The sequence below is a fragment of the Rhinichthys klamathensis genome, unplaced genomic scaffold, assembly GCF_029890125.1.
Source record: "Rhinichthys klamathensis goyatoka isolate OS25496 unplaced genomic scaffold, OSU_Roscu_1.1 h1tg000059l_1, whole genome shotgun sequence".
Taxonomy (NCBI): Eukaryota; Metazoa; Chordata; class Actinopteri; order Cypriniformes; family Leuciscidae; genus Rhinichthys; species Rhinichthys klamathensis.
In genome coordinates, this window is record NW_026606604.1 from 9623253 (window position 1) to 9642180 (window position 18928).

The 18928-nt window shown below is 38.4% G+C and overlaps 2 protein-coding genes across 3 annotated transcripts; both read left to right on the forward strand.

The window, feature by feature from the left end:
* The first annotated feature begins 1167 nt into the window (after positions 1–1167).
* Positions 1168–11024, forward strand: asb10 (ankyrin repeat and SOCS box containing 10). 2 transcript variants are annotated; one of them, XM_056249300.1, is made up of 5 exons: positions 1168–1480; positions 5816–6083; positions 7007–7511; positions 10305–10418; positions 10597–11024. In XM_056249300.1, exons 1-5 carry the CDS (start codon positions 1168–1170, stop codon positions 10780–10782), a joined length of 1386 nt encoding a protein of 461 aa, XP_056105275.1. In that variant the 3' UTR covers positions 10783–11024. The 2 variants fall into 2 exon arrangements, with proteins under 2 accessions (XP_056105275.1, XP_056105276.1); XM_056249301.1 differs by lacking the exon at positions 1168–1480 and adding an exon at positions 1518–2077.
* A 4078-nt stretch (positions 11025–15102) lies between these two features.
* On the forward strand, positions 15103–18649 carry gbx1 (gastrulation brain homeobox 1). Its single transcript, XM_056249303.1, has 2 exons — positions 15103–15768; positions 17365–18649. Exons 1-2 carry the CDS (start codon positions 15333–15335, stop codon positions 17877–17879), a joined length of 951 nt encoding a protein of 316 aa, XP_056105278.1. The 5' UTR covers positions 15103–15332; the 3' UTR covers positions 17880–18649.
* The last annotated feature ends 279 nt before the right edge of the window (positions 18650–18928 follow it).

Sequence of the window (18928 nt, forward strand, 5' to 3'; positions counted from 1 at the left end):
GTTTTGCTGATGATACCCGGGCCATTTGGAAGACATCAAAGTAGTGAGGAGGTAGCCCAGATGCATATTATAAACTCATTATGTGTATCATTTAAAAGGATGTACTCCAGCAGCAAAACAATCTTCCCATTCTCTGCCTCGCCTGTAATGTGTGTTCGCAAAGTCGCAACTTTTTGATGCCTTCAGTCAATGTGACAGCTATTACTGCATGGCAAAATGGAATAAATGTCATTTATATTCCTATTGGCAGGGTCATTAACATATGGATAAGACATCGCGAGGCAGTGTCTTTAGAGCAAACCGGAATGTGGAATTTTTTTTTTGGGGGGGGGGAGAGATGGTGGATCATCATTTAAGAAATTATAATCATAATTATTGCATTAAGATGCATTTTTATATTGAGAAAACATGGAAAGATAAATAGATTAAATTGAGAATGCCTTTTAAATTGCTATCCAAGTCCTGAATTCGTATTGAACTGAGGTAGCGAGCAGGATGCAGAATTGCAATTTGAAATTGAATGTAAGGAAATTAATGAATTGCAATTTAAAAAAAAAATTTAACTCATGCGAATAAAAAATATTTAACAAGAAAAAAAGCAAAGCCTTGTTTGAGAAACAAGTTTTGAGAAACATTTAAAAAAAACTTTAAAGTTTGAAGAGATAGATAGATAGATAGATAGATAGATAGATAGATAGATAGATAGATAGATAGATAGATAGATAGATAGATAGATAGATAGATAGGTTAATTAAAAGATAGATTATTAATTCAAATGTTCTTCATGTCACTGGCTTCATAATTTATGAAAATATAATATCATTTATGAATATATAATATAATTTTGAGTATAAGAAACACCCAAGAGTGTATATATTGATTCTGATTCTGATTCTGATTGATCTGAAAATACTAATAAGGCAGAGCTGACCTGCTGGTAAACAGCTGTTTTGATATAAACAATGAGTCATTGCCTTCTATATAGCGAACATAATCTGTAAAGTTATGTCCCACCCATGTGACACTGTAAAAATAGTCTCGATGCACATGTGGCCAAGTTCCAACTCAGATGTCAAAACAAGCCCTCCGAGCAGAAGGCCGTTTGAAAGATCCCAGGCCTTTTAGTGTCTAGACCAAAAAGAAGCTGTAGGTGAAGATTGTCTAGACATGTCTCGAAGGACTCCCATGTATAATCCAAGCTCTCTGCGCTCTTTAGAGCAGGAGCGGCACCAGATGAGACTGGCTGCCCCGGTTCTCAGTGGGTATCTGCTGAGGAAAGAAGCCCGGGACAGAGGGACGTCTTCCAGGCAGACCGTGGGAAACCCTCCGATGGTGTGCCGAGACCTTGTTGTTCAAAATGCCCTGTACACTGGAAATGTAGAGGCCGTGAAAGAGCTTTTCTCCAGAGGCTTTCCTTCAGACCTGCTCATCCAGCCACAGGGAGGAGCCATGCGCTATGTCCCAAGTGGAAAAGTGAGAGGTAAGAACAAGCTGTTGTGCAACCGAGCTCAACTTTGCGCAAGTTGTTGTCAAGCTCAACTTTGCATTTGTCTGCTAGAGCTTAGAGTATTTCGGTTGCCCCCAAGAGATCTGTTTCGATTGTCACGATTACTTGAACTGATTACTTCTCAGATTGGCCAGACAGCCTCGGGTTTCTGGACCGTTCTAAAGGTCATGCCAGGCGTCCTTAAAATAGCCCCTTTCTAAAAACAGGCAGCAGACTAACCAAACATATTCAGGGCAAACATCTATAACATTGTGCCCAGTCTGAAAAGCCCCTCAGACAATCAACACAACCGTGAAGAAGAAGCTGGATTCGGAACTGCTCCTTGCTTTACCTCACACATGGGGCCAAAGATTAAATTTCGCAAACAAAAGAAATATCGCAGCGACGTGATCGCAACGGCTCAAGCGTCAGGATTTATCCTCCAGTTCTGGAATGCGCTTCTGGTCGGAGATGACATCACCGTTATTGGTATCATTGATGACCCAGAGTATGCTTATCTCATCGATGCCATATATGACACCAGCAACATAGAGGAGTGGAAGAACTTCAGGTTCAACTACAGAGGGCTAAGTATGTTACAGGGACACATGTGAAATTATGTTTGGTGTTTCTATGATGTTTCTATGCAATGGGGCAAAAATAATTCCTGCTGCTTGTTTAGTTTACTTAAAACAACTCAATTGTTGAACATTTGACCACAACTGAATATTATTGTGTCACAAGCATAGACAATCTATAAATGTCTTGATGTTTAAAATACATTAATTTTGTGTAACCATTTGCCTTAGAAAAACTGAGTAAAATCAGTGTGTACTTTGTTCATTTTACTTAGCTAGATTTTACTCAATTGCAATTGAAAAATCTGAGTGTAAAACATGCAAAAATTAAGTAAATTTTACTTGTTTTTTTGTTAGTGATAGTAAGTAAAATGGTTAAAAAAAAAAAGAGTAAATTGCTCAAATCCAGTTTCTCAGTGACTTTAATGGCATAAATCTAGGCCTTCTACATATGTGTAGCCTATAAAACTGATTTAAATGTCATTTTAACCCTAGGTTGAGGCCATTTTTAACCCTGGGTTAAGAGTAACTTCACACTGGTAATTCTGAATGCGTTTTAGTGTAACAGACGTAGACCAGTTAGAGCTGAGCGTGTAAACCTCACTCCCCTGGCCTCAAGAGGCACGCTAGCGTCTGACGCTAGGCTGAGGTCTTTAGCATACTTGTTAGCGCACCTGCCTCCTACGCCGGAGACCCCGGTTTGAATCCCGCTCAGAGAGGGTTGAGTAGGACCGGTTAGATTAGCACACTTTCAGACCTCCTGCGTTTGGGTTAGCATTAAAAATTGTGAAGTCAAAGGTGACATACTAGAATGTCACGCAACAGTTGTTTAGCCATTCAATATTTGAGCTTCGTATCATCGCAGAAACTTTTATGCAATGTGAAACTGTTTCAGCTTCTGAGGGAAACAACGTTGAATATAATTTTTTTAGAATGTTTCACACTTGAGACTATTAGAACACATTTATTTGTACAGAATGATAAAATAATCTTATAAATGATTATGAAATCTAAAAACCTGACCACCCAGAATTAATTAATAGCACAGAATATAGCATAAAACGTTTTGATAGCCCATTTAAAGTGTGGATAAAATAATTTATTAACTAATTTAATAATAATTCCTTTCTGTTCTCAAAGATCATTTTGTCATGCATTATGTCTACCTAAGTATCATTGCAGTGTACACTCACCTAAAGGATTATTAGGAACACCATACTAATACTGTGTTTGACCCCCTTTCGCCTTCAGAACTGCCTTAATTCTACGTGGCATTGATTCAACAAGGTACTGAAAGCATTCTTTAGAAATGTTGGCCCATATTGATAGGATAGCATCTTGCAGTTGATTGAGATTTGTGGGATGCACATCCAGGGCACGAAGCTCCCGTTCCACCACATCCCAAAGATGCTCTATTGGGTGGAGATCTGGTGACTGTGGGGGCCATTTTAGTACAGTGAACTCTCATGTTGTCATGTTCAAGAAACCAATTTAAAATGATTCAGCCATCAGAGGATGGGTACATGGTGGCCATAAAGGGATGGACATGGTCAGAAACAATGCTCAGGTAGGCCGTGGCATTTAAACAATGCCCAATTTGGCACTTAGGGGCCTAAAGTGTGCCAAGAAAACATCCCCCACACCATTACACCACCACCACCAGCCTGCACAGTGGTAACAAGGCATGATGGATCCATGTTCTCATTCTGTTTACGCCAAATTCTGACTCTACCATCTGAATGTCTCAACAGAAATCGAGACTCATCAGTCCAGGCAACATTTTTCCAGTCTTCAACTGTCCAATTTTGGTGAGCTCTTGGAAATTGTAGCCTCTTTTTCCTATTTGTAGTGGCGATGAGTGGTACCCGGTGGGGTCTTCTGCTGTTGTAGCCCATCCGCCTCAAGGTTGTGCGTGTTGTGGCTTCACAAATGCTTTGCTGCATACCTCGGTTGTAACGAGTGGTTATTTCAGTCAAAGTTGCTCTTCTATCAGCTTGAATCAGTCGGCCCATTCTCCTCTGACCTCTAGCATCAACAAGGCATTTTCGCCCACAGGACTGCCGCATACTGGATGTTTTTCCCTTTTCACACCATTTTTTGTAAACCCTAGAAATGGGTGTGTGAAAATCCCAGTAACTGAGCAGCAGCCCGTCTGGCACCAACAACCATGCCACGCTCAAAATTGCTTAAATCACCTTTCTTTCCCATTCTGACATTCAGTTTAGAGTTCAGGAGATTGTCCTGACCAGGACCACACCCCTAAATGCATTGAAGCAACTGCCATGTGATTGGTTGATTAGATAATTGCATTAATGAGAAATTGAACGGGTGTTCCTAATAATCCTGTAGGTGAGTGTATACATTCCTGTGCATACACTAGCGCTTAAACTTTGCCACTCTAAAGCGTATCTTCATTTCCAGTATTTCCACGTCAGACTCGCCTGCTGTCACAGTTATTTGTTCCCCTATGTGTTCCGGTTACACATAGATTGCTCTCTTCTTATTGCACCACCCCGACTGTGTCTTTGAGGTTGCTTCGGGGTCTTTTTATGAGTTTGTGTTTATGCGTGTTCCCTTGAAACTTGCTAAAATACTGATCAGAAAAAATGAGTATTGCATGGGAGACAAACTTTTCTTGGTGTGTTACATTATAAACTGACTGTCCGCATTGTCATTTAGCAAGTAATGAAACTGAACAAGATTGTCTGCTCATGTGCATCATGGCATCTGCTAACTTATTAATCTATAAGAACACACTGTAAGTGTCAGAGGCATTATGTTGGATGTTGGTGTTTGACTCATTTAGCATTCTGTTAACAGTAAATGAGTGAATTCAGATAAACCTACAGCACTGTGTGTGATGTTACAGTTACAATGCATCTAATGTCATCAAACACCTAAATAAAAAACATGCAATGGAAATTGCTTTGGATATTTATAGAATTATTGTTAAGATTAAACATGTACCGAAAGTATACTATATACCATTTAAAAGTTTGGTACAGTAAGATTTTTTTTTTAAAGAAATTAATACTTTTATTCAGCAAGGATACATTAAAATGGTCAAAAGTGACAGTAAAGATATTTATAATGTTAAAGAAGATTTCTGTTTCAAATAAATTCTGTTATTTGAGCTTTCTCTTCATCAAAAAATGTATCATGGTAAAAAATTAAGCATAAATATTAAGCAGCAAAAACTGTTTTCAACATTGATAATATTAAGAAACATTATTATTAATAATTGTGTAAATCTCAGTAAATCAGCGTATTAGAATGATTTCTGAAGGATCATGTGACACTGAAGACTGGAGTAATGATGCTGAAAATTTAGCTTTGCATCACAGGAATAAATGACATTTTATAAAATATTCAGATAGAAAATGTTTAAATAGTAATAATATTTCACAATATTACCTTTTTACTGTATTTTTGATCAAATAAATGCAGCCTTGGTGAACAGAAGAGACTTCAGAGTCAAAAACATTAAGAAATGTTACCAACCACAAACTTTTGAAATGCAAATGTAATAATATGCAAATGTGCTTTATGCCCCTTCCCTAGATGTTAGCCCTGTCACTTTGGTTGGCATCCACACAAACTAAGCAAAAATCTTTTAAATCTTCAAACTCTCCAGTCGTGTTCTTGATTTCCTGATCTAAAATTGAAACTAACTGTACAGTTGAAAGCTAACTGCAATACTGAATGTCGTAATCTTCAGATAATCTCATAATAACCGTGCTCTTTTGTTCAGGACTGTGGTCATTGACGTATGAACAAGAGCTGACCACGCCACTGCACATCACCGCTGGCCGGGGTTTCACCGAATGTCTGCGGCATCTCCTCGTGAGGGGCGCTCGAGTGGACCTGGCACCTGGGGGCAGCACTGCCCTGCATGAGGCCTGTGAGGAGTGCCAGCCCGAGTGTGCCAAGCTGTTGCTGCAGTACAGAGCCAATGCCAACGTAGCCAATGAAGACGGGCAGATGCCCCTGCACGTGTGCACTGAACTCGATTCCCTTGAGTAAGTGCTTGTTCAGTGCTGTGATTACAGGAAATCCTGTGGTGAACTTTTCAAATGACTGTCAGATTGACACTTGAAATGAAGGTATACCACCGCTCAAAAGTTTGGAATAATTATGTTTTTTTGTTTGTTTGTTTGTTTTTGAAAGAAGAAATATATTTCTATTTGAATATATTTTTAAATGTAATTTATTCCAGTGATGCAAAGCTGAATTTTCAGCATTATTACTCCAGTCTTCAGTCACAAATCAGTCTAATATGCTGATTCTAATATTGCGGCTCAATTATTATTGGTGCTCAATTATTAATTATGGTTCTTATTTTTATCAATGTATATGTATCGATACGTGTGAGGAAACATACACATTTTTAGGTTTTGTTGATGAATAGAAAGTTAAAAAGAACAGTATTTATTTGAAATAGAAATCATTTGTAACATTATAAATCCTGTTACTCTCATTTTTTATCAATTTAATGTGCCCTTGCTGAATAAAAGTATTAACTATTGAATGGTAGTGTATCCTGGTTTCCACAAAAACATTAAGCAGCATTTCAACATTGATAATAATAAATGCTTTTTCAATCAGTATAATTGAATAATATCTGAAGGATCACTGAAGACTGGAGTAATGATGCTGAAAATTCAGCTTTGCATGACAGGAATAAATTACATTTTCAAATATATGGCTATTTTAAATTGTAATAATATTTCACAATATTACTGTTTTTACTGTATTTTTTTATCAATTAAGGGCGATGAGGCCTTCTCATAAGTGACTTTTTTCAAAACCATTTAAAATCTTACTGACCTCAAACTTTTGTCCGGTAGTGTACTTGTAGACAACGCAGACTTTGATGTTAAATAATATCCAACAAAATTGATAGAGCTAACGCAGAATGTAATATTTGTGTATGTTTTTCCAGGTGTGCCAAACATCTACTTGCGTTCGGCGCTCTGATCAACAGTCAAAGCTTGGATGAGAACGACACGGCCCTTCATGTGGCGGCCCGCCACGGCCTTCCAGATCACGTGGAGCTCTACTTACGACACGGAGCTGCGCTAAACCTACGAAACGACGAAGGAAACACACCTCTGAATGCCGCGTGCTCCCAGCCTCAGGAGCGCTCGTCTCAGGAGCGCTACAGTCGTGTTTGCCACATGCTGGTCTCTGCCGGGGCGGATGTACAGGTCAGTGACACGGACAAGCAGACTCCACTGCACATGGCGTGTAAGAACGTCAACCCTGACGTGGTGGATCTACTGCTTAAGAACAAAGCCTTGGTCAACGAAATGGATTACGGTGGAGAAGCACCAATGCATAACATCCTGAAGGTGGTGGCCTACAAGACGGACCATGAGCCCGAGAGGATCGTTCAGGCACTCCTCAATTACGGGTCCATCAGAGTGTGGCCTGGAGCTCTGCCCAAGGTCAGCACTGGACACTATATCCCTAGTCAAGGAATGCTCATTTATATCCTAATTTGGAACCAATCTAAAAAGATTGAAACCCTTTAAAAGTGTCCTTATTATGCTTTTTCGAAAATCAACTTTCATGCAGTGTGTAATAAAATGTAAAACATCTGCCAGACGAATAAAATAATAAATTCTGAACTGCTGAAACGGAGTCGTTAGCAATTCCAGTCTCACTTCCTGTTACATACCTATGTAACAATGTAACAAATTAGCACAATACCAGCCTATGGTCAATGGCTGCCCGCGAACAACGGCAATGGCGAACAATGGCTAACCCTAACTTTGACCCTCAAACACTGTAGCTGAGACTGGAAGAGTTTGGTTTGTGTTTTCGACATGTCATAAAGACGCTGTTTTCAGCTCTCCGAAAGCAAATCCACTTTACTGCAGTTTAATAGGACGAAGACTCACGCTAGAATTGATACAGAAAAACTGACGCCATCGTTACTGTTCGTATCACTGTGTATCAAGCGCTGAGGAAGATCCAGAGCTGAAATTCAGATTTGGTAATATGCGTTTCGTTTCCAGCATGCACTGTAAGCGATAGACCAATCACAACAGACTGAGCCATCTAACCAATCAGAGCAGAGTATGGTTGTGGAAAGGAGGGCTTTATAGAAACATTGGCTAAATCCAAAATCTATACCCTCAGATAGGGCATTATTTGAGGGGACAGCCATTAGTAGTGGTGTCCGAAACCACAGTGGACGTTATTGAGTGCACTCATTCAATCCCACATTGCACTGCAATAACGAGTGTACAGCTGATGTACGCTCAACGGCTGTCCGAATTCGCTCACTCATTTTCATTCATTCCTTCAAGTGAACTGTATTAGTTGACTAACGTAGGGAATAGTGATTGAGGGTTTAGAGGGCGATTTGGGATTCAGCCAGAATCATCGAACAAACCGTTTTCAGACTCTTTGAGAAATGAGGTGATATACAATGTATTTTATGAGAAAATCAAAGTGTTTTTTTAACCTTGGATGCATGTAAAACTATTGTAGGAGGCATCCAAAATAAAATTAGGAACCTTTAAAACAGCATAACAGGGGCACTTTAGGAGTTATCTGATTGTACCAATTCATGCTGGATTTGCTGAAATGCTTATTTTTGTTTATCCATTAGGTTAATTTTTCATTCTTTTTCTGACTTATTTCCCTGATTATCTCATAAAGACTGTTTAGGATTGGTTCCAAATTATGAATAAATTAAAGTATTCCTTAAGGATTTTTTTTTATTAGTGGTATGCACTACTGATATTTCTCATTTTTGGGATATTTGTATATATAGACGCATTAAATTTGTCAAAAGTGACAGTAAAGCCATTTATAATGTTATAAAAGAAACCACAAAAGAAAGTCATGGAAAGGCATGAGGGTGAATAAATTTTCATTTTTACATTCTATTCATTTTATAACTAGCACAGTAAAATTGGGAACTAACCTTTTTGCCACTTGAACGAACCCACGTCTCAAGAAGACATCCATCTGCAGTCTGTAAATTACAGTTTTATAAATTAAACAGTATATATACAGTATTTATCCTATTCAACTATGAATGAATTAACTCAAAACCATCATTAAAGTTCACAGCAAGCAGCATATGATACTTTACTTGTCACAAATACAGAAATAATCACTTTCAGATGGATTTATTTCTGTCTTTCAAAAGCGCACAGTTAAAAACACTTGACATCACGCATCCAATGAGTCCCACTTGTGCCAAATAAATTGCCTGAGTCTTAACGAGGCAAATGTTAATAGGAGATTAATTAGCAGTAATTGCAGAAATTCCCCACAATCCCCCAGAGGGGGGCCCAATCTGTTCATCAGCCCAAGTAGTTAATTATTCCATGCCATGTTCAACCCAAAACTACAACTTTCCACCTTTGACCTCCACAACACAGGTGGGGCTGTTGCACCAGGTGGAAACTGACAGAAACCTGCTGATCTATGACCGGCTGCGTCTGAAATCGCGTACTCTCTTGAGTAGGTATTTTAAATAAGTAATTACTTCACAACCGCTAAATCTGAACATACTACATTCGCCATGTTGTCATTATCATGTGACCTACCAGCGTCAGTTGCGCGCTTCACCTCCATTCATAAATCCTCTCCTGTGGCCTCATGGGATAGTAAAGTGTTTATCGTATGCACACGAAGTAGTAGGTCATCCGGGTAATTTTACCATCTGTTTTATGAGTACTGTGAACTCGGACATACTTCTTTTGTCACATACTGTTTTTCGCCTACTATATAGGGAAGTATGCGATTTCGGATGGTTTTTTTTTTTTTTTACTGGGAAAGGGTTTATTCTTATTAAGATCTGGCCATTTAATTTCTTGTGATCTATTCTGTTGGTTTCTGAAGAACATTACATTTGGATCTATTTTCAGAGATAAACAAGACTTTATTCATATTTGATACTTTAATTTACTTTTTTAACATTTATGATAGTTTTATTTAGCAAGGATGTAATAAATTGGTCAAAAGGGATAGTAAAGACATTCATAATGCAATAAAAGATTTCAACATTGTTTATAATAAGAATATATTAGAATGATTTCTGAAGGATCATGTGACACTGGATGAATGACGCTGAAAATTCAGCTTTGCATCACAGGAATAAATTACATTTTAAAATATATTCAAATAAAAAAACAGCTACAAATAATATACTTGATATTTGAGTTTCATTTCCCTGTTTTCTTTTTCTTGTAATATGACAGCTTTATTCTCTGACACAGGTGTTGAAATATTGCTGCACATCTCCACGAACAATAGAAGTGCTCTTCAACGCCTATGACCGGCTCAAAATCACGGACGCCTGGGTAGAGGCGGTTCCTCCGGAAGTGTTTCAGGTCAGATGATGTACAGCTTCCATGTTTTCTTAAATATAATGTATTGAATGTTTAACTGAATGTTAAATAGCAAGTAAAAAAAAAGAAGAAAAAAAAAGAAATGGGTTTCACTCATCTCAAAATAATCTTCTTACAATATCAGATCATATGAATTCATATGTGTCTTGTTTTGGCACAGAAACACCGGGAGTTCTACGAATCCCTGTTTGCACTGAGCCAAACTCCTCGATGTCTCCAGCACCTGGCCCGCCACAGACTCCGAGCGTTCCTGGAGGGTCGCTTGCACTGGGTGCTCCCTAACCTGGGTCTGCCAACCTTTCTAAAAAATTATATAATGCTGGCATTCAAAGACTATATGCACTGAGAGACCACAAACCTGAGAACACACAAGCACGCACACAACCATCCATCAAGTCATTGAGTTTTGTTTAATTCTTTGTGATTCTGAAGGGTAGAAATTTGTCCTTACCAAGTTTTTTGTTTAAAGTCGGCATGAAATGGAAGTTGCAATAGTCTTTTCTCCCCTATTGTGACATGATGAATGTGATTTCACCGTGCAACACTGGATCAACATTTCAATCCACCAATCAGATTTGAAGGATAAGTTTACAGTTTATATCAAGTTTAGGCTTACAACCTGGGTTAGGTGCTTCTACATCAGTGTTATATTTCCCTCTGATTTTAGGGTTAACTTGTGGGTATGGTTAGTTTTAGGGGTAGGGATAGGGTTAGGATTACATTTCCAGACAGGACTGTTGTTCCAGGATGAACAAAAATATGTTAATCCTGGAACGTCTTACTTGGTAAATTCATGTGACCATTGTGCAGACGTATATCCAAGTGAAGTGTCCTCTTGATTATGTCCATGGGGAAATTATTGGATGGTTGTGGTTTGCTATTGGTGGATCTCATGTGAGTGACAGGTTGCCCCGCCCTCGGGCCAGTAAACACATCATCAGAGAAGAGACATCGCTGCAAGAGGGAGGGGAAGTTATATTGATTAAAGATTACGAGGTTGTACTATTACTGATATCTATTTTAAAGCATTAAAAGAAAGAAAAAAGATGAAAGAGTTTCATGAAGAACAAAACAGGAGGTGTAAGCCGAAGGTCAGGATATAAAGTTCTCATTAGCTTCCACAGTGGGGCGCCATGGAGCTCTCATGGAATCTGAACTCTTCAAAGTTCTTAAAGCACTGATAGGAATTCATGCGAAATTGAAAGTTTCTGAAAATATTCAAAACAATGGTATGTTTTAATGTTTCAATTTTCTTGTAAAATAAACTTTACAAATTGTATTTATATTTATGTAATTCATTTTAGCTGTTTTTCTTATTTTATTTGTTATTAATGCTAAAAAAATACAACCATTGGGTTTAAAATTTTAATTTAAAAAAATTAAACCAACGGTTGGGTTAGTCCATATTTGACCCAAACATGGGTTGAAACAACAGCATTTTTAATTCGCAAAAATTGATTTATATTTAAAATGTTTCTTTTTAGAGAGAAAGGTTCTACTATTCTATTCTATCAACTTAACTATTTTAACATTTTTAGTGCTTGATTTCATGTCTAATTTGAGGCTTCGCTTACAATACAATTCTGTATTATTATGGTACATGTCCAGATATGCTTGGATGGCACTTTCTTATTTGATATCGTTATCCTATCCAGTGATTTCATCTTCATTTATCTATCTTCTCAGAGGAATGATATAGGAAATCTTGCTGTAACATTATTCTCTATGTGGATGAATACTATTGTATACATGATTTTTAAAATGTTAAGTACCACGTCAGGTTTTTAATTTTTTTTTACTTGTTGTTATCCGATCTGAAAGATGAGTGACACAGGCTCATCCAGCCACATGTGGCTTTTCCTTCAGAGGAGCATTATGGAGATGAGTTGTGTGGAAGTATTATGTGATTATGTTATGGAGAGGCATGCGCTTGAATGATAAACAGCAAGTAAAGGCAGAGCGCAGAATGATTGGGGACAATGTGAGGGTCTCATGTCTAATGATCCTGTCACCTTGACTCTTTAAAAAACAATAGCAACAATGCAATGGACATTTGTTTGTGAATAATAATATTTATTATTATACTACAATTTTATAAATTATTATAAAGTATCAGAATACAGGGGACACTTTCTGATAGTGTTGTTTAAAAAATATATGATCCAAATGTCACCCTATATTAGATTAGGATGAAGCTTACCAATTGTCCCACTTGGCCTGCATCCATCCTAATACATTGATCATAATACATTTGATCATAATCCCTAGCATTATTTGGATATAATTGCGCGTCAAAGATAATAAAGCCTTGTTGGTTTGCTCTTTTTTCTTCATGTAGTGAAGAACAAAGCTGCAAAGCAATTGTCTATGAACAGATCTTTGATAAAAGTCTTATGACCAAGAGGAGGAGGGGGGGGCTCTGATTGTATCCCATTCAGGAGCGTGAGAGAGAGAGAGGGAGAGAGAGAGAGAGCGAGAGAGAGAGAGAGAACGCTGTCTGGTTTCAATAGATCAAAGAGCACTGCTCCTGAATGGAGTCATTTGCAATTATAAGAATAATTAGCATCTGTGGGTCCTCCATCGCTAATCAGAGTCGGAGGTGATGTGTTTATGTCCTCGCGCAATCAGACGGCCAGTTGGAGAGCTCGCGCCCCGCAGGACTCAATAGCGCCTAATCATCATCAGAAGTGAATTGGCATTTAAACGGTAAAATGATCTCCGATTAAATTAATGCTTAGCGGGGAAAGAGAAACCGCTCAGAGGGTGCAATTTTAGACCCCTTTTCTTTGTTTTTTCTTTTATTTTTTTCTTAAAATCTAAATTATATTCTCAAATAAGGAAAGTATATGATTCGTTTTTCTCTTAAAGTCTTTTCCTTCTTAATTTTCTGTAGCCTACATATTGTCCAAATTATCTGTATGATTAATCAAGGACCTTTCCTCTGAATATCTGTGGAGATAGGCCTACATGACACTCTTTTTGTCTGGCTCTATTTAAACACATTACAATGGATTACGTGAATGCACATGATTAATATGTTCAATGTATGAACTACGATAATACATATACATACATATATATATATATATATATATTTTAAATGTAGATGACCTAACTGACCGGAGATTATAAAAAAGAGAAATGTCTCTTTAAAAGGCTGAAAATCTTGGATAAAAAACACAGAGCCCTTTAGACCCTATGGCTGTGCCATTAAGTTAAAGTTTAAAAATATTATAGCTAGCCTCTATAACGTTAGCCCTATATATTGTTTTTACTTTCAAAAATAAATAAAAAGGCAGGTTTGTTCAGGCCAAACGAAGAAACTAACGTTACTTGTTATCCATGACCAGGCCCAGCATTTTAAGGGAATTTTTGTCAGTAATTTTCGGTTTAATCTGTTGAGATCGTCTCGCGTAACTCAATTGTTGTTTCGCCGCCCTAATACTCTGGGTGACGTAAGCCATCTAAACAAAACTTTTTGTGATATACTTTCGATATATTAATATAGAATAATAAAGTGATAAATAATGACAGTTGGCCTACTTGTGTTTTGTGGAAGTTCCGGCCGGGCGGATCCCAACGGAAAGCACTCGTCTCGCGCTGCCTGCTGTTGCTATGGTTACCCCTCAGGGGAACAACCACGATTTCTTTTCGCTAGCATGTAGCCTACATTTAGCGAACTTATCTAACTTTTGGAGACTGAAAGTTATTTGAAAACGCTTTTGAAATGTTTTCATTTCACATTTCCATGCACAAAAATGGCTACACTCTAAAATACGTTGGGTTGTTTCAACCCACGTATGTGTCAAATATGGACGAACCCAAGCGTAAATTGGTTTACATTTTATTTAAATATATATTATGGTTTGAATTAAAATTTTAAGCCCAATGGTTGTGTTTGTCCATATTTGATCCAAACATTGAAACAACCCAGCATTTTTTTGACATTTTTTCTTCAAGGAATTGCTTAATTTTATCATCTAAAATCCATATTTTTTTGGCCTATAGATAATTATAAGCCAATATCTTGTAATACTTCCCTATTTTATCAGCATAGTGTTCACACAGATCTCTACATTCAAACGTCATTTCATCAGTAAAATCTCTCTCTTGGGGATAATTGTCGGCCAGATTCACTCTTTCTCCGAACAGAAAAGAAAAGACTCTCTCTCACAAGAGGGCCGAAACATCTGCCTCTCCGCCCTCACGACTCCGATGCCATCGGCCTCTAAAAGAATCAACAAAAGAACCGTTGTTATATATCTTCCCTTGAATACAAAGTAATTACTTATCATCAATCAAAATTAATAATAGTTGATTGGGTTGGTGTGGTCAACGCAGTCCCCTCACATTCGCTTTCCATGAGGAGGGGACTTGACCCACTGGGAAACTACACCCCCCTCTCTAGGCGGCCTAAAAAGTCAGGGACTGAATAAGGAAATGAAGCGTAATTTGAGGAAGATGGATGAGTCTCCAGGGCAACACCCCCTTCTATCCTCTTGTATTGATGATAACCGAGAGAAAGAGAGAGCGAGAGAGAGAGAGAGAGAGAGAGAGAGAGAGAGAGAGAGAGAGAGAGAGAGAGAGAGAGAGAGAGAGAGAGAGAGAGAGAGAGAGAGAGAGAGAGAGAGAGAGAGAGAGAGAGAGAGAGAGAGAGAGAGAGAGGGTGCAAGAGCGCGCGCGCGAGAGAGTGTGTGTGTGTGTGTTTATGTCTCAGTATGTGACAAATAGAGGCTGAGACACTGAGAGCTCAGACAAAAAAACGCATCAGGTCCCAGTCAGTTGGACGGCGAGGACCCTACAGCACCATCAGGATAACCGTGGACCACATTTGGGTGATTTGTCTCAGAAGGCCAGTGCACGGGATTTATACGACCAGACCGCGCTCAGTTCACCATGCAGAGACCGAGCGGTACGGGCACGGCGTTTTCCATTGATTCTTTGATTGGCACTCCACAGCCCCGGCCGGGCCACCTGCTCTACACGGGCTACCCGATGTTTATGCCGTACCGACCGCTTATGATTCCACAAGCCCTGTCTCATTCGTCATTACCGTCGGGTATCCCTCCCTTGGCACCGTTGGCATCGTTCGCGGGGCGTCTCACCAACACTTTTTGCGCAGGTTTGGGTCAGGGGATGCCCTCCATGGTGGCGCTCACCACCACCCTCCCCAGTTTCTCGGACCCTCCAGATAGTTTCTATCCCCCGCAGGAGATGCCGGGACCCCGGTTAGGCGCGGACGGGACGGGGATGAACCGGCAGGAGAGCCCGCATGACGAACTCAAGGGCTCCGAACTCCTCAATTTCACGGAAACTTTTCAGGCGGTTGCAGGTGAGCACCGGAGACAAACTCACTGACAGCTGGATTCAAAAGTTCTAACCGCCTTTATTCAAAATAAAAGTTCTGATTAGAACCAAAAGGGTTCTATGATGCCAAAAGTTCTAAAACAAACTTTTATCCTCTACCCTAGTTCTTTAGAAAATACTGGTGAGTTTTATAACAAACAAACCAATATGATAAATAAAATAACTTTTTTTAACCTAAAAAACAACAAAAACAACAACAAAAAACAGATGCTCAAGAAGAGATGCTCTTTTGGTGAAAAAAAGGTTAAAATTAACTTTTTTTCTAAAAGCGTGGAACTTCATTAAAAACTTTCTTTAGTGTCATCAACAAACAATTGAAACTTGCTGTACATTCAAACAGTCAGAAATGTCATGAAACGTCATGTATTTTTTTATGATATAAATGTAAGGCCTATAACATTTTTCGGTATAGCTTTTGAATCAAAATTCACCTATAGCCTATGTGGTTTAAAACTGTCGTTTTTGTGGCTGGATAAACAGAGTGCATTTTAGACATTTTATCATATACTGTTTTTATTAACTGTTTAATTTTATAAACGGACTTTATAAAATTATTAAAATAAATATCAACACATTTTAGCTTGAAAACTTCCATTGTCGTTTGATTTGAAGTCAGGTGGCACAGGCCTCCACTCCGGCACAGGAGAGCGTCGAAACAATTATAGCTAATTATAGGCTAGGCTATATGTTTAGTGATATTTTTAAATAGTTAGCAAAATTTTTGATATTTTAAAGTTTGAGCAGACTGAACCACAAAGCAAACGATACGAACAAAATAGCAATTGCTGTGAAGTTTCAGCACACTGTTTATTTTACTTCATCATTATGTTATAAAAATATATTTTCCCCATACAAATTGTTCCAATACTGTCATTTCTATTCGAGCTTTTGAGTTTATACACCATTTTCTTAAACATAAAAAGTGTAACGAATTTACAGATTAAATTAGCTTTTAAAGTTGTAAGGCATGAACTAAAGTCATTGGTTCGAATATGTGGACAGGCCTTTAAGGAATTTTATTATTGTTGGATTTTATTATGTTTCAGGATATTTATGAAATAATATCAGTACAATTTAAATTTTAAATGGATTATGTTACACCATAAAGCAAATAATTAACAATTCAATGTTTTCATCATGTTAGAGAATTCATTTCTACACTCTTAAAAATAAAGGTTCTACACACGGGATATTGCAGTGATGCCAGAACCATTTTTGGTGCCCCAAAGAACCTTTCAGCGAACATATCTTAAAAGAGACATTTTTATTTATTTATTTTAATAACCTAAAGAACCTTTTGTGGAACGCAAACGTTCCATGTATGTTAAATGTTCTTTTATGGAACCATCAATGCCAATAAAGAACATTTATTTTAAACTCGATTTTCTTGATCAGTAATTAATTCGAGGTTGTCAAAAAGTCACTTCGTCACTTTGGCACCACCTGTAATGCATTCATTAAGTTTCGATTGGGTTTAAATGTTTTAGCCTACATACATAAACACTACATTTGTCCCTTGACCAGAATATTTGTAATGCTTAATAATTGTCCTTCTCTTCAGGCGAAACCAAACTGTACAGTTCCGACGATGAGAAGCTGGACCTGAAGTCCGCGGAGGCCGCGTGCAGTGACCGGGAGGACAGCTCGGCCGACAGCGAGAACGAGAGCTTCTCCGACGGGAACACCTGCGCTTCAGCGGCCCAGAAAAGCAAACTGAAAGGCGGCTCACAGGACGCGTTACCGCCGGGCGGCTCTGCGGGAAAGAGCCGGAGGAGACGGACTGCTTTCACTAGCGAACAGCTCCTGGAACTCGAGAAGGAGTTTCACTGTAAGAAGTATCTGTCCCTCACCGAGCGCTCTCAGATCGCGCACGCGCTCAAACTCAGCGAGGTCCAGGTCAAAATCTGGTTCCAGAACCGCAGGGCCAAATGGAAACGGATCAAAGCCGGGAACGTCAACAACAGATCCGGGGAGCCCGTCCGGAACCCCAAAATCGTGGTGCCCATCCCCGTGCACGTCAACAGGTTCGCGGTTCGGAGTCAGCACCAACAGATCGAGCCGGGCAGCAGGCCATGAACTCCTCAATCAAAGTGACCCTGAACTCCTCAAACGAACATTTACACGAGCCACAGTCACACAGGTCAGGGGTCACGCAGTACAGATGCATGAAGCACACCTAAAAGGAGACATTTTCAGTATCTAAGGATATCCAGTGACGTTTAGGTAACACTTTGTTCACTCAAACTCGAGGCCTATACAATGCTTAACGGATCATCATCGGTTTATACATACAATTCTGAATTGCCTATATATGACTTAAAGTTTATACTATTCGAATGTATAGGCTATTGACACACGACCTGTTAAGCATTACATTATAAATATTTGAAAGTTATTAAGTTGTTACCGACTTTTCAACGTCGACATTGTTCATTCCTTCTCTCCCCTAAAATTTCTTTATTTTTAATTTATTATTTTGTACATTTGTAAATATTAAATGTGTCCGTGCGACACACATGTGCACTATACGAGACTGTAAAGAGACCTTTTTTTAAAAAAAATAAGTATTTATAAGTTGCTGTAGTGAATTTTTGCATGTGTTGCCATTTGTTGTCTGATTTCCCCGTATGATTTTAACGGGCCGTTTCAGTTTTTGCATGTGCTCTTAAAAGCATTTCTGTCCTAGAGGCGGAATATCCCCCAGTTCTTTGTGAAGAAAAAAAACAACAACAAAAACGGTGATGGAAATAAATAAGCTCAAGAACACAATGGCAGAGTGATATATTCACATCGACGTCACAATAAATATGGTGCAACATGGTTGCATACAATTGGGAGAAAATGTATTCATTGTGTGCATGTTTATTCTTCTTAAATACTGTTTCAGTGTTTGTCATCTGTGGAAACGAATTTATTAATTATTGATCAACTCACTGCTGATATATATAATTGTATACCAAACATTAGCCTATAAAGCACAAGGTGACAACTGACAGTTATTTTTAATCATTTTTATTTGTTGATTTATTTATTTACTCATCCACAAAAGTACATTTAGCATGCGATTATAAAGTGTAATTAATAATACAAAACAATATGGCTTGATTTACTAAACAATATGATGA